The sequence below is a fragment of the Seriola dumerili genome, unplaced genomic scaffold (assembly GCF_002260705.1).
Source record: "Seriola dumerili isolate Sdu_G_001 unplaced genomic scaffold, Sdu_1.0 BDQW01000003.1, whole genome shotgun sequence".
In the NCBI taxonomy this organism is placed as follows: domain Eukaryota; kingdom Metazoa; phylum Chordata; class Actinopteri; order Carangiformes; family Carangidae; genus Seriola; species Seriola dumerili.
Genome location: NW_019174258.1, coordinates 16,633,589 through 16,655,802, shown reverse-complemented (window position 1 = coordinate 16,655,802; position 22,214 = coordinate 16,633,589). Strand labels below are relative to the sequence as shown.

The window sequence follows — 22,214 nt, the reverse complement described above, 5'->3', positions numbered from 1 at the left end:
GAGATTCACACACCAGTTTTCAACAGATGTCTCTATTTTGTGTCTTTTCTAACGGCCCTTGAGCTGAGGTAATGTGTGTGTGTGTGTGTGTGTGTGTGTGTGTGTGTGTGTGTGTGTGTGTGTGTGGGTTTGTGTGTGGCAGAGCGGATGTTTCAGATAAATGAGATGAGATGGAGGATATAATATTGAAGCTGAGTCAGAGTGTGTAGCACATATATATATATATATATATATATATAAGGGAAAGGGAAAGGGAAAGGTAGGCAGCTTATGGTGAACAGACAGGCACTCAGATACACACTGATGCATAAAAAAAAATACACATGCACACTTGATACTTTGTTTCAGTGTTTTGAGATGTGAGCATTAACAGCTGTTTACTTACCAAACAGTATTGTAACGATGGCTGAAGACTGGTCAGTAAACAGCTGTTAATTCTCACGCTAGCTATGTCGCAAAACTTACAATACAAACAGCTAAGCTTCTTTAATTTTCAAAACTGAATTTATGTTAAAAAATTTGAGGAGAGAGTGTGAGTAAGAGAGAGAGAGGAATTGAACCAGATGTTATTGACTCACAAGGTTTATTAGTCTCCCCTTTTTACCACACCTATTAACACCCACTGAAACAACTGACTCTGAAATACATCAAAGTGGCAGGGAGGTCATGCATCTCTCTCACATACTCCTCATCTCTTGGATTTGGTGCAACAGACTATGAAACCAATGACATGGACCCCTCCATTACCAGTGGAAATTTCTCCCCCGTCTCCACACAGGATGGAGCTCAGTCAGAATGACTCCTGGGTTCTTGATCACCTCTCTTACCATGACCCTTATTGGCCGGACCACCAGTCCTGGTTGTTTCAAGCTTCTGAGTTAAATTTCAAGTGTCATGGCAAAGGCTCTGAATACTGATGTCAATGTGATAATTCAGTTTTTCCTCCTTAATAAATTTGCTAAAATTTTATAAAATTCTGTTTTTGCTTAGTCATTATGGGATGTTGAGTATAGATTGATGAGGGGAAATGTAATTGTTTTGGCTGTAACATGACAAAATGTTACTTTCCAAACGTACTGTAAACCTCCACCTTAATCTGAACTTGCTGCTTCCTGACCACATGTTGGTTTTCCTCCCTCAGTCTGCTGCTACAGGAGACTCAGAACAAAAGCCACAATGCACTGGACTGTCTTTCACTCCTGTACGTAAGCACGTGCCTGCGCTGCCCTGGGTTCCCTTTCACCCTGGAGCAATAGATGACCCCCCTGATTGTCATTGTATAATTCACACTCTGATTGAAATCACCAGTATGAGATCTTTCTCTCATTCCTTTCACATCCTCACATGTCTTCCAGTCATGTGTTCTGGGAAATGAAATTTCTCACTGTTATTAGTCACAGGGAGCCACAAACATGAGGAGCCGTGCTGCACAGCTCAAATTCGTCCTTGTATTCTGTCTAACAGCTGTTAAAAACATGACTTCAGTTTTGTGGTCATGCACAAGCAGCTGAGAGCGAGAGAGAGAGAGAAAGAAAGAGAGTCTGAGTGCAGAGGAGAGAGAATCTATTCTCGGTGCCTCGGTCTTCCCTAGACTTGGTCCCACCACGGGACTCATGCAGTCTGGGGAGCCAGTTTTCTATCTCTTCCCCTGTATTAGGACATATACATATTAACACACACACACACACACACACACACACACATGCAGTGAAGACAAGTAGCTGAAAGCAAGGATATGTAGCTCAAATGAACTGTATGTCCCATGTTCACTATTTACATATATAAAAAAATGTGGAGGAGTCTTGTCTGGGTTATTGTTGGTGGGACATGTTACACTACACTAATCTTAAAATACGCTGTGTTGGCATATTTCTATGAAGCCTATAAGCATGTGTCCAGCTGTATGTAACTGAAGCTGGCTACATTCAGGAGGTCAGTCATTTCATCCTTGTGCTTGAGAATCATTCAGTGTTTAGAAATATCACAACACTCGTCACTTCTGCATTCTCTGGTTACAACAGAAGTCGATGACAGTGTCGCAACTCTCTTTTTCAATGCTGGGATAAAGGAGCTTCATCGTCATGGTTATGATAATTAACCCACAGTTAAGATTGAGGACCGGTCCTGGAAAAAAGACAAAACCCTGACTTCCCATGCATATCAAAACTTAGTTAGTCATGATTATGACTATGAATGCTGCCCAAAAAAATGACCAAAGTTCCATTTTAAAATGTCATCGGTATTTTTGAAAACTGAGTGTTGACCATGCTGCTAACATCTGTCACTAATGTCACAAACCTGGGCTAATTTAACGAGCTTAAAAAGTGGACTTTTCTACGTTCTCAGAGATCGTATCGGGGCCAATCAAGGTATTTCTTTAATTGATCCGTATCGGCTTTGTTGAGCCTGAACCTAAGCCAACAGGTGTTGTAAACAGAGAGCACAATTTGTAGCAGCACTCAGCTAATCTGTCTGCAGTGTGTAAATATTTTACAATGGAAAGTCAAAGCCTTTCGTGAGGTGGTAGTAACAGAGCTCCGTTCAATACCATAAAATAAACACAAAAGGAATACGGGGAGTTCACTCAGGTAACTCAGGCAGAAGCTGCACCCAGGTAACACACACTGGAGGAGACTTTGAGAAGGAGAGAGAAATTTCCTCGAGACAGCAGGAGGCTAAAAAGATTACAGAGCAGGTCATTGAATTCGTCACTTTGGATGAGCAGCCAGTCTTGGTGGTAGAGAACATCACTGCTCGTTGGACCTTTTGGAGCCATGGTACACCCTCCTCTCTCCACACTGCATTTCTGACACTGCCGTACCAGAGCTTTACAACAAGGCTAAGAGGTCTTTTATCAGACGCTTGCTTAGCCACACTGCACACTAGATCAACCCCACTTTTGATTTAAAAATAATAATAAAATAATGTGAACTTGTGACCATGTAATGTATCCACTGCCACGAGTGGTGATACCTGTTCGTGGGGTTTGTGAGTTTTGAGAGGGGAGTTTGCTGACTGGTTGCCTCTGGTGTCTGTTTGTTGGTTTGTCTACATCTTAAATCACTTTCCTAAACATTGAGGGCATTTTCAACAGTTATTTTTACATCATGTTGATGTAAAAAAAATCATATTCACGGCGTGGAGATCTATGATTTTGTACAAATGCCAATCTCACAGACGTGTAGGATTGTTTGGCCTTGGCCTGCGCTCTACTGAGTGCCATTCTAGTTTGTTATTTATTTGCTGGGTGTGATCACTTCTCAGTGGATGAGTTGCAGAGACACAGCCTGGCTTTACCAGCCTGGGTAAATATCAAGATAGAAATAGAATAATGCTAAATCCATCAGCACTGCTCCAGGCCATTGATCCACTCACTCCACATCTATTTTCTACTCATCATCATTTATGTCATTTAGAACCGTCAAAAGTTCAACATGTAAAAACCAGGCACTAGTTATTGGACTCAAAACGATAAATAGACCTGGGCTATCTGTCTTTGTGTCTCAACAACACACCCTCCCTGTTTGTGTGTGACCTCAGGCGTTGTATTATCACATAAACAACGCTGCAGAGTGACATGAGGGCAATAATTAATGAAAAGGATTACAGTGAGGAGGAGGATGATAGGAGGTCTGAGCAGCTGCCCCGGGGCTCACAAAAAAGGATTTTCACTCTGGCTGGGCCTGAGAGAAAACAGAGACACGGGAGGTGTGGGAGAAGTTTAATGGACTTATCTTCTGATGCAGCTGGGCAGGAGACAAATGCCAGCAGCTCATACAGAGATATGAAAATAAATAGATGCACCCCTACAACCACAGCGGAAGAAATGCTAACTTGTAATCTTTTGGTCAGTGAGTCGGTGACAGGATGCGACAGCTATGAGAGGACACATCACATTGCATTAACGCTGACTTTTATCCGACGCAGGCACAAACTCTTTTCAAAGCAACTATGACAAAGGTCATTTGAATCAGAACGGTGAGGACTGTAGAGGCTGACCTGAAGAATGTTCTGCTCAATGTGTGTGCAATGCAGAGAGAAAGAAAATAAGTGTCTATATTTTTGTATATGTTCATGTGTGTTGTGTGTGTGTGTGTGTGTGTGTGTGTGTGTGTGTGTGTGTGTGTGTGTGTGTGTGTGTGTATATGTGTGTCAGCATGAATGGGCCCAAACATACGGTGGCCCTGAGAGTGCAACACACTACAACTTCAGAAAACACATGCAAACAACAGACAAAACACAAACAACAACAGAAAACATCTTCATCAATTTGACAACACATGAACTGCAAATATTCATAACAAACACAATGGAAGTGTTTCCAGGGGACACTAAAAAGTGATGAACCTGGCTGGGATGCATGTGTAAATGCTTCAAAAGTCACAATTGGGCATTGAACAACAAGTCCCAGCCGGGTTCATCACTTTTTTTTAAAAGTTATTTTTTGCCTTAAAGGTGTAATGTGTAAGATCTGGTTATAATTTTAGTTTAAAATTAAAAAAATGAACTAACACTATCAATAGTATGTGAAGTAGCCACAGTGATGACATCATGACCAAGACCCCCATCTATTGTATTTCAGAGATATCTACTGAAATGAGCATGCTAACCAACTAGCTAGTCCTGGGCCGTGTGGTAATACCACTTTATGACACTGGATGCTGTGTGAGTCAGTGTAGCGTCTAGTCTGCCCTCAGACCCACGAAGAAGAACAGCTTCCTCCAGAGCTTGAAGTTACGCTACAGCTCTGACAAAAAAAATAAAATGAAATTAACATTCCTGACTAACATAACAGAAATGCAGAGATGTCTGAAGCCCCTGAAAGACTGCTCCGACAAGAAACTACGTTCAACGGCAAAGAAGCAAAACACGGGTGAATGCTAGCAGTTTTTCCACCGCAGGAGACAGCCTTTGAAGAGTAAAGAGATGCAGTTTGATGTGGCGAAAAGTATCATTAGTGCAAATAACAAACCGTACCGACAAACACTTCAAGTGGCATAAATGTATGATTGATGATGTCGACAGATTTTAGTGATTTAGTAGATTTCAGCCTGTTCCTGCAGCTGTTGTCCAGATAGATGCCACAGTAACTTTTCTTTTACAAGTAAGACAAAGAGACTGTTTGATCCAGAACCAGCGGGTTCATGATCCACTGCCTAATACTGTATTTATTTTAGCATATTCATATCTATCCTCACTCTTTATTAGACACACACAACGGACCTAACATGTTTGAATATAAAGAACTTAATGTATGATGTATGATCTAAACTAATTGTCCTATCACGTTTGTCTGTATCAGGACCAGAATTCCAGTCCAGTCCTCCCCAGTGATGGACCAGCACCTGCCTTTTCTTCTGCATCTGGCCTCATCAACCATCAACAACCACATCACAGTAACACCTTGGAGTATTATCCCTGCACATATTGTCTATGCTGTGATCTTTTGCACGTCCTGTTCAGCAGGAGTTTTGTCAACACTTTTGTACATAGTTTTTTTCATTTTTAAATTTTTTTAACATGTGTATCTATTTATCTTTTTGACTGTTGCAATATTTTACCTTTTTATTGTTATTTCAAGTTAATACGTTTATTGGATACTGCACCAAACACCAAGCCAAAACCTGCCTGGCAATAAACCTTATTCTCTGCTTCCTGCCTTTGTGATGATGTCATCATCCCTTCCTCATGCTGTTGTAGCCTGACACCCATGTGTCATGCAGTATCCGCTTGGCTTCATATTTTTATAGATAAATAAAAACATACTGTTTGTATTACAAGTATTCATCATTTGTTTCGGTGTGTTCAACAATTTTAACTTTCAACAATAAATGCACATGTAATTTATAAGGAACATTGTGAAAACAACAACATCATTAACTGGACAGGGGTGAAGAGGTGAAATGCTGCCCTCTATGAAGGTGGAGCAAGTGATCTTACACATTACACCTTTAATTCCAATTATAAGAGAGAGAGAGAAAGAGAGAGAGAGAGAGCGGTTGGACTTGAACCCCAAAAAATCAAACCCTGTCTGAGGTGACATTTTTCCACACAAGCTCACCACAATAATACTGAAGTAGTAGGCACTATTGATTTGGGGGATGTTTGGGGAGTTAGGTGGTCTGTGAGTTTTATTTTAGTGGCTAAGTGGTCCTTGGTGTGAAGAATTCAGAGAAACCCTGCTCTAGACTGTCTCAACCTGGCCTCTATTAGACTCTGTGTTTATGAGCATAAACACACACACACATACACACACACACATTTGTACTAATATCTCTGTGAGGATATTCATTGACATAATAAATTCCCTAGCTGCTTACCCCTCTTTCTCCTTATATAATACAAGACATGATGAAAGAAATAATCATCAACTCCATGACTGAGTGTTTCCACCTTGAACTGCAGTGAACCAATGACAGTCTCATAAAAACAGATTCAGGCATCCAGGGTTTCATACATCACAAACCTAAGGAACCAATCCTGTCAACTGGTGGGGACAGGGGGCGGGGCTAAATAAACCTGAAACCTTGTCAGTACAGAGAGAGTTAGCATTTGCACAGCCACTAACACTGTGTCAGCCGTTGCTAGTTACAAGCTAACAAACAACTTATACAAATAAAAGATGCTAACTATGCTAACTGTTCTGATCCGTCTGCTAGTCTCTGGTTCTGGTCTCAACACACCATCTACCTCTGCAGACTCAGCCTTAACTGTTATGGAAGATTTAGAAGTAATAAAGATTGTTTCGGTGTGGGATTTTCATCTGTTTAGAAAAAAGCAGAAAGTGCCACAGTTTGACTAGGATTTCATTCCAAATCACTGCAGGCTGAACCCACTCATTCAGCAGTCAATGAATAAAAATGATCAAATTCTAAAAAAAAATGTTGCTTTTCAGATTTCAGTTCATGCTGACACCTGTAGTTACTGCTGGAAACAGCGGATCTGCTTCCACAGTTGTCACAGGTCAGCAAAACAAACTGTTAGCGCAGAGGATCTGTCACCTGGTGCAAAGTAGGAGCAGCCAGAAAGTACTGAAAGTGAATGTTCTCTGTTCCATGTAAGACTGACCAACCTGGGGATTTGTTTGGAACCTGTCTGATGCTCATTTTTCTTGACTGTTTGAATTGTTTTTGAGCAACGACGCAGTGTTTCAAGATTACAGTTATTACTTTGGTGACAATAGCATATCTTTCATAACTGAAGTTATCTAAATAAAATTCAAGGTGTAATAAACCAGTGTTTTCCACAAAGCAGTTGCTGATTCAGTCAGAAAGTGTCAGTCACTTAACATTATCTTTACAGAAAAAAAAAGTGGAACTTTACTTCTGGACACCTGAAATAAGTCTTAATACAATACTTGAAGACAGTCAGCGATACTGAACTTGTAATCAAGTGTAATGTGTCTTCCATTTCACGTTTAGGTGCCATTCTGCACAGGAAAAGAGCTCTCTGTCAGTAACAATTAAAACTACTATATAGAGAAGTCACAGTATATAGATTGACAATTGATTATTGAAGTAAACAAGACTAGGTCAAAACCTAGTATATGTCTGGACCACCTGTCAAATCCTGATTTTATAACTGTAACATGATCAGAGAGAAAGTTACTTCAGCTCCAAACATACACAAACAACAGACTTTTATTAGAGGCAGGTCTTTATGTCTAACTCCCTCTGTTTGATATGTAGAGTTGGTCATAGTCGTTAGCATGAAGCCTCGTTACAGATGACTTCTCTCTCTCTCCCTCGCTCTCTCCTGCTCTCTCTGCTCTGTGTGTATTATGTTTAGTTATTCCTCTGCCTCCTTCTGTAATAATTATACATGGAATGAAAGTAGTTTATTTGCTGTGATGGAGGTGAGCCCCAGGTCAGCATCCGTACACAGTCCAGTCCTGAACCAGGTTTATACGGAGTCTGTTTCAAACAAAGCCGGTAAATCTAGAGACAATGAGCTGCAGCTGTAAACACCCCCGCTAATAGAACCTGTTTGATCCAGAAACTCCAACTCAGTGACAAGGCACCTCGCCAGTGGTGGAAGTATAATCAGTCAGTCAGCCAGTCAGTCATTCGGGGACATTTCAGATTATAGGGCCAGCTCCGCTGTTGCAGACAAATAAAACATTACAGCCATAAATAGAATCAGAAATGGAGTTTAAAATAATGAAAAAAAACTCTCAGTTCTTTGGATGGAGCTCTAACTCTAACTGTGATTGCAGTGAATATTACTCAAACTAAAAGTGATTGGCTTATGTTATTCCAGCATTTAAACTGTGACACTATCTGCCTGATGGGTTTAAAGGTCACCTGAATGCACTGCCATCTTCAGAAATGAGTTCATGACACAGTTTTCCCTTCCTGTGTGGCTAATGTATTGCTTTTATGCTTGGTCTTTTTCCATTACCCCATTTGTTTCTTGATCTCTCACCTTTTGCTTTTAACTTTGAGAAACACTTCACAATAAAGTGGTTTGTGTTCTATTATAGAAGTAAAGTTGACTTTATGTAGTTCATTTTAGTTTAGGAATAAAATGGCTATAATGAAAATATTGTTGACTGGAGTCTGGTAAAGGTTTTGCTGCAGCCTCAGTGACTGACCTGAAATGTCCAGTGCATCTCACTGCTGCTGTCCTGAAACTCAGCAGTGACCTGTGGTGAGAGTGGGATGATGGAAACGGACCGACTGACATTGGCCTTTTCAGCATGGGGTTTATTTTTTCAGCTGGATTTCACATATACAATATCTACAACATTAAATCTTTGAATAAAAATATTGAATGTGTATGTACCTTACTTTGCTTCCACCCCCATTACCTCTGTTTTCACTTTTTTTTATTCCTCCATACAGTCAGAGGAATAATGTTTTCAGGTTGCCTGTCTGTCCGCCCCATTCTTGTGGACATGAAATCTCAGTAACGCCTTGATGGAACTTTCTTCAAATTTGACACAAACATTCACTTGGACTCAAGGATGAACTGATTAGATTTTGGTGGTTAAAGGTCAAAGGTCAAGGTCAGTGTGACCTCAGAAAACATTTTTTAGCCATAACTCAAGATTTCACACAGCAATTATGACAAGATTTCACACAAATGGTTCATATTGTATATGACTCTGGATAAACAGGGATGTGACCTGAAACGAGTCTGAGTGGAAGAGGCAGACAACCACGAGGAGGTGATTTTAGTTTTTCAAATCTACCCATTCAGACAGGTATTGGGACTCAGTACATTCAAGTTGGTGGAGACCATATGTTCTTTTGTTCTATAGACAAAAGACCAACAGCTCTCTTGCAGGCCATACTGCAACACTTCAACAGCAGCGATGCGAGTCGACATGTTTACTTCAGTTTACTGCAGCTAGGACACAAAGTCTGCCAGCTGAGTTTTGGAGCAACCGAAGATAGAGCAGAATTAACGCGGAACAGCTAACTCTTCCGTGAAGTAGTAATTTCATTGTTGCAAAAGAAGCAATGACCAAACACACATAAAAACCTCTGTGTTATTAATCCATGCAGTCATTATAAAGCTCAGCTCTATTTGTAATCTAGAAAGGAACAGAATCGCTTGTTGACCCCCCCCTTCCCAGTGAAGTGAAAGTTCCACCCATGCAACACCGGTGATTGAACTGGTGCTTTCTATTTCCACTGAGTGCTACATGAAACCATGTGCACACAAAGACATAGGTTACAGATAAAGTACTGATGCAGTGGCTCCATATCAAGGAGCTAATTTCTGTAATAGTCTCTTAAGAGTGTGATGTTGAGCATAACCAAAGACACTGGCCCACAGCAGGAGAAACAGGACAGGTTCTCTAACCTGCCATCTACTGCCTCTGTGCAGCCTCTGACAAGTACTACCATGTTCTGGAATAGTTGGGTGAATTTGAAATGAATTCCTTTGAGATGCATTGCTATGATTTGCTAAATATTCGCCCAAATTTTTTGACATCAATTTTTGAAGCTAAACAATGATAAATTCATGGATGATGAACATGAAGCATTTGCCTTCCTTACCGAGGAAAGCAGATGTGCCAGAGGCAATTCACAGAGTGGAAAACACGCCTCGGTTCTGTTTTAAGCTGAGAACTTTTCCTCTATTTTAAGCTCCAGAAAAACCTGACGTCTAATGTTCAGATGAGTGAAGTCCTCAGCCTCTGTGCTCACTCACACTCTCTCCTCTCTTGTTACATGTTATAGAGCAGGTTGTAGCAACAGGACAGACTTTCCATTGATTTTATTGGCTCAGTCACACTGTGCCAACAAACACAAATATACAGGTGAGGCAAATTGGAGATGCCTGAATAAATGAGTGGAGAAACATAACAAATGCGGATGCTTCCACACAGGTGCACTGCATGGTACAGTTAAGTAATCAACATCCCATCATGGTCCATGGTGTGTATAAAAATGAAGGAATTTGTATGATAAAGATCTAAAAGGCGTTGAAAGAGGGTTCACTGTTGGGGCAGTAGCTTCAGTCACAGATACGCTCAGCTGACTGCTGGATCAATAGGAGCAGAGACTAAAGTGACATTTGCATTTAGTTACTTTTCCAAGCAATCATTTTGTCTATAAAATCTCAAAAGATGGAAACAGTGAATGTTTTGTCTGATAAATGAATTTAGCAATTAATCAATTGTCAAAATTGTTGGTGACTGATTTAATAATTGATTTATCAATTAATCAAATTAACTATAATATTACTATCTATTCTTAAAATGTAAGATCCTTAACATGTTCATGATACCACAGCCAGTTGATGAATTATGATCACACTCTGCCTTTCCTCTGCACTGGAGTCAAACCTCAGGCATTCACAGTACAGAGAGCCGTAACCACGTCGCCTGTCCTAAAACCACTAACTGCTGTTCTTTCTGTTTGTGTGTGGACCAAACAGCAGGGAGACAACATGTTAATTAGTGATCTGTAGAGGTGATTTTTTTAAATGTGTATCATTCCTTAATAAATCAGTGTTTAGTTAGTGTTGTGGGGGCAGTGTGAGCATTATGACTGAGTTTTCCAGCCAGCGGTCTCTGGAGATGAGTGGGGAAGGAAAGTTACTCTTTCCCCTACTACAGCAGCTTCTATCAAAAGACTGATCCAGTAAAGTATCCAGCTCTCCAACATGCTGTCCAGACATTATGGCAATAGTTAAAAGATCAATCAGAATTACACTGACAGTAGCCTACTTAAATGTTTCCCCCCTGCAGCATCAAAACCTCTCCCCCCAGCTCTGCATGGTAACGCACTGTAAGTCGCTGGTTCTCTCACCTTGGACCTTGACCTGGTTGGATGTGCAAGTAGGGCAGGGCAGCAGGGTGAACTCTTCCGCCTGGTGCATGGAGTAGTCGGTACTGGCCACCACCACCCGATCCCCCAACACCCAGCCCTCTGGTTGGTCGGCGAGCTCCAGGATACTGCTGTTGGACAACATGTCGATGGAGATGGAGGCCTGTGGGCGAACTGCAGAGGGGAAATGGTAAGAGTTAGAGCGCACAGGATGCAGCACACTCACACAGGCCTACACAGCAACACATGCCCAAACTGCATGTGTGTATATTCAAGTTCAGTCTCCAACATCTTAGTATGGCAGGGCTGAGAAATATGGTTTTTTAAACTTCCATTCCAATCGAATATTTTTTATATTTCTTCACTTTTGACTTACACTATCGTCACATGTGAATAAAGAATAAAGTGGCTGGTGCTTGCCTGCTACATTCCCACATTTTAAGGTGTTTTCATCTCCTGACTGCATGGGTTTTTCTTCTCCTGGTGAATACTAAGGTGTTCACAGGCCAGATTGGATTCATACAGTGCTGTGCAAACGTGTTAGACACATAAGATGGTCTGACCCTCTCAGCATTGATACCATCTAGATCCACAGAAGAACTGTGGCATGTTCTCCAAGATGACTTTAACAACCTACCTAGTGCTTTTACAGGCAAAGGGTGGTCACACTAAATATTGATTTACTGCACCTTGTATGAAGTCAACTGATAAATAAAAACTACTTATGGCACTGCTTTTGAATGCATCCTCACTTTACTGCCTTAAACATCCGCAGAGTCCAGAGCATAACCCCTCAGTGTTTTCTGGCTCTGTCCCTTGTCCTCGTCCCTGTTGAAAGTACCCAGAACCCCTCACTACACAGACATCCTTATCAGATATGCGAACGACCCCAACTGCTTCTCCGAATGCTAAGGAGCAGTGGCTCTACTCTGACCTCCTTCTGGATGTCTGAGCTCTTCATCTTGTCCCTAAAGCTGAGCAAGAAAACTCATTTCACTGCTCGTATCTACAATCTCATGCTTTCCCTTCATGACCTTAGTTAAGTGCTGATGTCTGTTAACATAGATCATCCGTCAAAGCAAGAGAAAGAGTTCCAGTACTACAAACATGTTACTGCTGACACAGCACTATTGTTCCTGTTACTCATGCATTATATCTTACCTGCACTCAATAATAAGACCCTGAGATACTAGAATCCTACTTGGGGCAACTGCTCCCAGTCATAGACTCAACTGTGAGCTGAGAGGGGAGCTGCTGAGAAGTCAGTTGTTTGTGGACACAAACAACTCCAGTGCACGCCAGAAATACAAGTCCATAAAACCCGAAGAACAATGTCATCGGCAAAATGCAGAGATGCAATCCTAAGGTCACTGTAGCAGACACTCAGAGATTCAGTCAGTGAAATTCACAAACAATCAGTGACAAGGCAGAACACAACACCCAGTTATACAAGGACCAGATGGCTCATATGTAGTGAACTGCGCATCCTGTATTTCTGTGAGCGACATGGTCAGAAGCCTCCTCCAACTCCACAAACATGTGTAGACTGGATGGGAAAACTTCCAGGGAGCCTGCAGTGTCCTGCTGGTCCACCGCTGTTCCTCCCAAAACTGAGGGTTGATAATAGGCCAGTGTAAGTTTTCCCTGGGAGGCTGAACAGGAGGGTACCACTATAATTTAAATCAACAGTAAGTGTAATCCAGAACATTTTGGCAAAATAACAATGGTTTGTTTTGATTTGTTCTTTTGTAAACATGAAACAGATAAACCAGTACTGATGCTACAGTTGTCTCTCTGTGTTATTGCGTTTTTAAGTGAGAAAACTGACCTGGATGGCTTGAAGTCAGTTGCCAAAGTGATGTACACACACACACACACACACACACACACACACACATATCCTATATTTGTGGGGACACGTCATTGACCAAATGCATCCCCACATACACAGACATGGCTGGTGATCTCAATCACCAGGCTGCGACTCAGTACCAGTCCATGCAGTGTTGGCTACCAGGCTGCAAAGACATTATCTGACATGAGCAGACATTATACATCCACTGCACCCCAGCCCACCTCCCCCTCCATGAGGAACATATAACAGGACAGATGACCTGGTTTAGGGGATGATGGTGTGCAGCTTAGCAGCCTCTCTCGTAATTTCTGTTGTGCATCAAAACAGAATATCCCGCCTTCTGAATCTGAATCAGAAACAGGTTTATTGCCAAGAAAATTTTCACCTCACTGTTGTGGTGCATAACAGACAGAAATATGAGTACCACAAAAGTGCTGTAGCAAAACACTGAATTAACAGCTTACAGATAACTAATGGTGTTCCACAAGGTTCAGCTCTAGGTTTAGTTGTTTTTACATTTTACATTAATAATATTATTTCATCTTTAACCAGCTGCTATGTACATTTGTATGTGGATGATATAATATTGTGCTGTATTGCCAGCTCTGCTCAGCTAGCTGTAAGAAACCTGCAACATTCTCCAAGATGTACTTAATGACCTTAAACTTATTTTGAATGCACGTAAAACCATGTGCTGTTTTCCAGAGCTGTAGTTAATTCATGTTTCCACTGTACAAGGATCAGATATCGAGTTACAGAAACTAAATGCCTTGTTATTTGGATAGTTGACAAATTCAAATATCCTATAGACAATCTTGTCAAGTACTTACAATGGTAATAGATCAAACTTCCCTCTGCTGTGTGTAGCAGACATACCTGGCCTGGCATCAGTCACAAGCCATTAAAGAAGTTCATTATAAGGACATGCAGAGTTACGAACCCACAATTAACACTTTGTTCACATTGATAGGAAACAGAGACAAAGGACCCTTCTCTCACAAACAGTCCATGCTGTTAGCATGTCAGAGAGATGCTCAACCAGATCAAAGGTCAAAGGGTCAGCTCCAGAGGATCAGCCAATGGACACCAGGCATCTGGAGAGCATGGGCAAGATCTCCAGTTTGTAATAAAAAGACTCTAATGATATTGCTTGTTAATTATATAGAAAAGTAACATCAAAAGAACTGATTATCACTAAAGGAGTGAATCCTGGTCTCTCTGTGCCATGCATGAACACATACACACATACACACACAAACTAGTCTTTCCCCATTTCACTCTGTCCCCATTTAGATGNACTGGAGAGCATGGGCAAGATCTCCAGTTTGTAATAAAAAGACTCTAATGATATTGCTTGTTAATTATATAGAAAAGTAACATCAAAAGAACTGATTATCACTAAAGGAGTGAATCCTGGTCTCTCTGTGCCATGCATGAACACATACACACATACACACACAAACTAGTCTTTCCCCATTTCACTCTGTCCCCATTTAGATGAGAGTCATAAACTACAACCCACATTCCAATCCTGGGTAGTGACCAGCAGAACTCTCTTCACAGACACAGATCTGAGGAAGAATGTAAAATTAAATATCTAACTGTTCTGTAACACATGTGATGCTTCCATGCAATAATTCAATTCCCAGTCTATACTCTAGAATGGCTGAAATACAACATATAGGTTTCAAGACAATGTCTTTGATGTGGTCATACTGTCAGCATCCTTCACACAACAGACATTATAGTCATTCAAAATGTCTTTATTATTATCAATATAGTCAAAGAACTGCTGTGTAATCCACATTTATAGACTATTAGCTTTAGGAAATGTTTATATTGTTGTTTGATCAGTTAACCACTTGTATCATGATTAATTCCAGGTTTGAAGGATGTAATATGAAATCAACACTCCTATTACTCCTCTCTGCCATTATTAGTGCAAGTAGGTTTATATGTTATTTCATTTAATGTTTTGTGGTCATGGTGGAAGACGGATGTGCGAGTTTATAGGCAAACTCTAGAATTAAACTATTCAAAAGTTCAGTGGAAAATTACTCTCTTCTCCAAGTGGAAACACAGGAGGAGACGGGTGACGCCCCTGAAACATGCGCCAGCCCCCAGGGGATAAAACAGTTGTGAACAATTCACACATGGCTCTGTAGCTTTGTAGCTCAAAAGAACTCCCAGCTCTTAGCCACCAGCTCTAAGTTATTGGCTCAAAGTCATCAGCTCTTAGCCATTGCTTTCTGCCATTTTGCACTTTATCGTTTTGTCTGCATTCTTTATTCTTTCTTTGCCACGGGCTCCAAGTAACATTTTCTTTGTCTAGCGCAATGTTTTATTTTTATAAGCCAAGTCAAAACCAACTGAACCAAAACAACAGAAGTTCCTCAGAGTAATTTTGTAACTTTTAATTGTTATCACGTTTTAATTTTAAGTTTTTCTTGTGAACATTTGATATAAGATTTATAAAGTTTATTATAATATTTATAAAAATCCTGATTTATCTCTTTTGGGTGGTAGGTTATATTATTAACTTTGAAACCAGTTGCTTTAATCATCCTTTCTGCTTGCTGGTTCTTCAATTAATGGGCAGGTAGTTTGCTTGGTTTATTACTAAATTCATGATGTTTTTGTTTAACATGGTTCTTTTTTTTTTGTAATTTCATTTGAAATGTTGAGGTTTAGTTTGGCTCTGGATACAGTTTGTCTCCCGTTATCCTTCGCAGATGCTGTTTTATGAAGTGCTTCACATCTTTCTGCTTCTCGATCAAGTTCTTGTTCTTGTTCTTGCTTCTGTGGTTCATGTTTTTTAAATGACACATATGAAATAATTGATTCTCTTAAGGTGGCTTTTGCAGCTTCCCAGTTGGTATTGGGTCAATGAGGGGATTTTAATTCATTTTCTTTTATACAATTTGTAATCCACACTCACATTTTTTATTTAAATTCTTTATCTATCAGTAAGGACGTATCAAATGTCCATCACCTAGAGACAAAGTGTTCCCTGTCGAAATGAATATTTAAATGAATTCTGGCATGATCTGAAATAATGATTGGATTAATTCCACAATTTTTTATCATGTATTTTAAGTGTACAAAGAAATAATCTATTCAAGAGTATGAATTATGAACATTTGAGAAAAAAAGTATAATCTTTGACATCCTGATTTAATTCACACCAGACATTAGTTAGTCCACATTCTGCACATAACCCGTGAAGGACCTTTGAAGATTTGGAGCTGTGGCCTTTAGTCTGGTTAGATTTATCTAAGATAGAATTGATTGTACAGTTAAAGTTGCCACCTATCACTCCAAAGCCTTTACAGTTTTCACTGAAAAGCAGCACCATGTCCCACATAAATGGTGGTTTATATGTATTGGGAGCACAAACATTTAAAAAGGTTCTTGGGATTCCACAGATCGAACCTGAGATCAAAACAAACCTGCCATTATGGTCTGTAACAGATTTTTCTAATTGAAATGGAGTGTGTTTGTTTATCAAGATGGCTGTTCCTCTGCTATGAGTTTTATATGAAGAAAACTAAACCTGACCCATCCAACCCCTTATTTTTTATCTGTTAGATAAGTTTCTTGCACAAAGGCAACATCTACTTGATCTCTTCTTTCCGCTTTCATGGAACTTCCCAAACCTTTAATATTCCATGAATTAATTTTCATATCTGACATGGCGACTGCTGCATGTTGGTAGGATTACGTCTTAATGTGTGCAGGTGACTAAAAGGTAGTGTGTCACTGTTTCTGTTAATTAACAAAATATCATAACAAAAAGAGAAAAAGGAAAAAGAAGAAAAAATGACAACATGCATATGACGCATGAACCCACCCCCACTGTGGTATTGAAAACCACATCAGTTCACCTACTTCATAGCAGGCCAGAGAAAAACCACTAAATAGAGAAAAAAATACAAAAACTTAACAAACACATGTAAAGTCTTCCTTGTGGTGCTGGCAACCTGGAGTGGCATTTCTCTCCTCTCCTCTGCTTTCTGATTCTCCACACAAACAGACAGGTTGACACCTCATTACCCTGAGTGCAATTAAAGTGTGAGAAATTCCTCTGAAACCGAGGATGGACAGATGTCAACCCCAAACATCTGAAAGTCAGGCCAAATTATCAGTGTTTTCTTAAAAGCACCCAATCTGTCTACAGTGACGAGGACACCGTCACAGCAGATCGCAGGGAAGATAGTCCCGGGCAGAGCACTATCAGCTCTCCTGCTGTTACAGCTGCATCACCAACAAGCACATCATAGCACATTAATGCGTCCTGTATGAAAAAGACATGATAGGCATACATTTACATTTACTTATTCAGCAGCTGCTTTTATCCAAAGAGATTTACAAGTGAGGGACATCACTAAAGCTTCCCTGCAGTAGGAGACCTTGGCCTCAATACTAAGTGCGACATACGTATGCATATATGAAAATACATATGTATCTTTTTATCTACATGGCCCTGATTAGGAAGCTGCTTTCCTATATCACTTCTATTATAGACTGGTCTGGACCATGTCGAACTCGGTCTAATGACTGGCTTTCCCTGCAGGTCCCTCAAGTCTGTACTGAGCTTCCAAGACCTGCCTCTGTTCTCTGTGTTCCGACCAAGCATCAAACTCTGCGGATGGAAAATGAAGTCAGCACCAAAGTACCAAAACCTGCAGTTCCTCTAATGACCACTAGAGTCTGGCTCCAACAGTGAGTCAGTCCCCATAGACTCCCATGTTAAAATGTTCAACTTTACAGCAGAAATAAACATGTTTACAGCCTGGTACAAAAACAGTTTTGGTCTCTAGAGCTAATTTCCTCCCTCATGACAACTGTTTATATAACTCACCTGTTTACATTTTATTAAGGCTTAAAGTTATACATAATTGAGGGTGTGGCCTCTTTGAGTGACAGGTGGGTGAGCGTATGCTTGCCACAAATGGGGATGAACTTAAGTCTCCACACACGCCCCACCTTTTTGAAATTTGAAAACGATGGATCACAACGCACCAAGGCAGCCATCAGTGGCGCCATCTTGGATCTCTTTGTCTTTGTCTCCTCTGTCTCTGCTTAAACACCTTCCTACCCTCTAACAACAGGACTTCTCTGCTGTGTCAGCCACACAAACAACATGAGGAAGTTGACTGGATGAAACTCTGGATTTGCTATTTTTATGTTAAAATCTTGATTGAATGCACCTGCTTGTACAACTTCATGAAAATGTCATTCAACTTTTTGAAGTCATTTACTGTCTATGTTCATGAGCAGGTGGGTGCAGATGTACCCCACATGCACGTGTGGTGTATGGGTCGATTGTAGAGTGATGCAGACGGGTCAGTCTCTCTTGACAAAAGATCACACCAACATTTCCGAGCAGTCTCCACATCTCTCTCTCTCTCTCTCTCTCTCTCTCTCTCTCACACACACACACACACACACACACACACAAGCCCAGACATAGGTCTTTGGTATCTCAGTGTGGTTGGAGCAGAGCCTGTGAACTCCAGAGCAGCCTGCCCACACACAAACACTCTCTGGAGCAGAGAGTGTTTGTGTGTGTACACCAACACCGAGCAGCTGAAGCTCTCTGTCCATGTACTTACTTATACACTTGTGAGAGTCATTAATCACTGTTGAATAGTAACATGGTGTACCATCAGAGTTTATAGTTAGAAGATAAAAAAGAATACTGTATTCACAGATACACCCACAGCCACTGACAGTGAGTGCTACACGTACCCAGTTTTCCACAAAGGAAGCGGACCCTGTAGTTGCGACAGAGGCCGTGAGCCTGGTCCTTGTTGAGGCAGACAAAGCCGTAGTCTTTGTCATTCTTGTGGATCACATCTCCAGTCTGGTTGGATGGTATGCCATCATGGGTTTCAGCCTGGACAAAAGAATGATGAATGACTTACGGTCAAATTTTGTGACATGATAAAGGAACATTTAAAAATACTGGGAAATAAGTTTGTCTATAGCTGGAGAGACAGAGAGAGGGACAGAGAGATGTCTTAGCCACTTGTCTAGGAAAAACCTTTGTTTTCAGGCCTTTAATGTCATGTGTTCTTGCCCCAGACATCTGGTATTTGTCTAGAGTCTGGCTTATTTTGTTGGCAAACTGCAGGAATTTCATCAAGTCCACCAGTTCTGAGGAATGGCCTCAGTTCTTTTGCATAACGTAGCTGTGCTAAACTTGAGAACTGTTTGGGGTTTCCCAGCTAAATTTGTTCTGTGGTCAACACTGGTGCTGAGTAGGGGTGTACATATAGTGTAAATACTGCAAGCTGCCATTTCTCACCAAAGTCCCACGTGTCCTCCAGCAGGGGTTTGCAAAGTCTGAGACCGTAGGCCTCCCCTCAGACAAACCCCTCACTCCACCTTAGTTTACCTGCTTTGTTTCGCTCAGTTCCTGGATGCCAACGGGATCATGATTATCTTATCTGATGCCATAGATACTCAACAACTGAGTCAAGATAGTCTAATACTGCTGTTTGACATAACCTGAGACTAAACCAAATACGTAAAAACGGTCTGTCCTGAGGCTTTTATTCGTTTCCGACTCTGGGAAACTAAACCACTGTGTCTCTGAACCATCACACACATTTAGGCTAATGTATGTGATCTCTTTTGATAACTAATGTAATAACTTGTAATATTTTCTCCCTTCTATTCACCTCCCTGAGACTGTTTGGAGCCCACCTGGTGAGGCCCGCCTCCCACTTTGAAAACCTCTGCTCTACAGTATTAGCAAGTAAGGCCAAAGGCTACATCCACACTACTATGTTTTCACTTTAAAATGAACATGATCCCCGTCCAGACTAACACACCTGTAAACGCATACATACCTGATCATTTATATACACTGGGCATGTGTGAGCCGGTGTAATTCCAATTTCTACATTTTCAAAACGTGAATTCACTGCCTTTTACATGGGGACTGTTGTTGTTTTAGCACTACTTTTACTAAAAGAGCTCTTGTGTAATTCAGCAAATTTCCCTCCAGAACATAGTTGGTGGAATAAAGGCAGTGAGCAGGCCAGAGGAGGTTTCCCTTTCTCTTTGTTTTTGTATGTGGTTTCATTTGTTAATGTCTATAAATTTATACACTAACCATTTCTGACATTCAAACATTCCTACACAAACTAAAAAACTGTGACCTCTTGAACTCCACTGACATTCAGTGTTACCATTACAGCACAACCCCAAACAACAAGAGAGCGACGTCCTGCCTCAGGCACTGAGCCTCTTCACATTTCCTTAGAATGGTCAGATAATCCAAAACAAATCGGAACCGCATTACGTAACATATTGGAATGAGACAACGAAAAAAAAAACACTCGGCTGCTAAAAATAGAGATCCCACAGAGGCAAATTAGAGAGTGAAAACTGCAAACTGAGGAAAACTTTGACTATGTCCAGACTCTGTGGAAAAATGATGACACACGCAGAGCTGGAGGACATGACAGTTCTACTTCCAGTTCTACTGGCTACATCGTAAAAGGCAGATAATAAAAAGAAAACTAGAGAACTAAGATTAACACACTTCTGGAAATCATTATCTTATGCAACTATTCATTTGGCTGAGCAGCCCAGTCAGAGAACAGGAGGACATAAAAGACAGACTGGGAGGAAGTTGAAATGACAATGACATGGAGGTAGCAAATTGCACAGCAGCCATATAAAGAGCAGTTGGAGCGTACAGTAGCTATTTTTTCATGGTAATGGTATGGGTGTTGGAGGCTGTGTGGGCAGACCTGGCACTGCTGCTTATCATCATGGAAGACTAACAGCTGCTGCTTCATGGTGCCAGGCTGAATCACATTCACTGGCTGCGGCCGTGTCGTGTCCCAGCAGCACAGTAATGAAAGGCTGGCGTCGTGCTGATGATCACCTGACTGGATGGACAGACCTAGTCCAATAGCACTGAACGCAGTGGCGTCTGGAGCTGATGTCCATGTGGCGGCTTCGCTTTGGAACACCAGTAACACAACTTTATTGTTGCCACGTGTCGACATGAGATTAAAGTTGTAATTTTTCAGGTTTTCATGAAATCCCATGTTGTTGTTGTTGTTGTTGTTGTTGTTGTTGTTGTTGTTGTTGTTGTTGTTGTTGTTGTTGTTGTTGTTGTTGTTGTTGTGGTTGATGTTGTCATTTTTTTCTGCAGATACATTTTCATTCTTACTACCTCTCTGTCCAGAGGGGGATTCACAGGAAGCAATGTACCATGCGACCCAACATAATTTGGGAAAATTCTGAAAACAGTCTCACTGTTTCCTGCTCACTCTCTGCACACCGTGTCAAAGCTGTGTTATGTTGCTGATGATACAATTGGAAAACTCTTTTTCCTGCTTCTTTTAAAGCTGAATCAAAAGCAAATGGCAGAATACAGGGAAAATTTTCATTATTTAACGGCAGATCAGTTTTAAATGTTGCAGGGATTCATGGAACAACAGGATCAGTCACCACAAGTTGTTCCTCCAGCTCCTCAGCAGGCTCACCTACTCCTCTCACCGTGTCATGCAATTACATGGAACACTACTTGTGTGTGTACAGTGTGAGATTCAGATGATGTTTGTCATTATTCTTGACTGATGACTTCACCAAAACAACGTTTTAACATTTGTTTGGCGTCACTGTAAACAGATGTACCAGTTCTTCTGTTGTAGTGTTGACACAGTAGCTGCTCCCTCAGTGTTTGCTGTAGAATTAAACAGTATTTTCTGTTACCACAGTAACAATCATCCATCACTGAAATCTCAAGGATTACAGCTTCAGGGGAAAATAAAGGTCCTTACTTTAAGAACAACTCCTTCAACCTAAACAGTCACACAGGTTGTTTTTTTTTTTCAACCCTCGGATACGACCTATTGGACCATCTCCTGCAATAGCGCCCCGACAGCACCAGGTGTACTGGACCTTGGTTGTCATGGTTAGACAGTGGCGTACCTAACTTCTTCGCCATGGTTACTATACTATACTAGAAGTACTTTTAACGGGGGGCTGTGGCTCAGGAAGGTCGGTGGTTCGATCCCCGGCTCCCCCAGGCTGCATGTCAAAGTGTTCTT

The 22,214-nt window shown here is 41.0% G+C and overlaps 1 protein-coding gene across 1 annotated transcript in view; it reads right to left on the bottom strand.

The window, feature by feature from the left end:
• Positions 1–22,214, bottom strand: part of cemip (cell migration inducing hyaluronan binding protein) — a 198,561-nt gene that overhangs the window by 46,458 nt on the left and 129,889 nt on the right. The window contains exons 10-11 of the mRNA XM_022743348.1: positions 18,889–19,036; positions 11,265–11,456 (exon numbers count right to left, since the gene is read on the bottom strand). Of these exons, the coding sequence (XP_022599069.1) occupies positions 11,265–11,456; positions 18,889–19,036 (340 nt within the window). The remainder of the gene's footprint in view (positions 1–11,264; positions 11,457–18,888; positions 19,037–22,214) is intronic.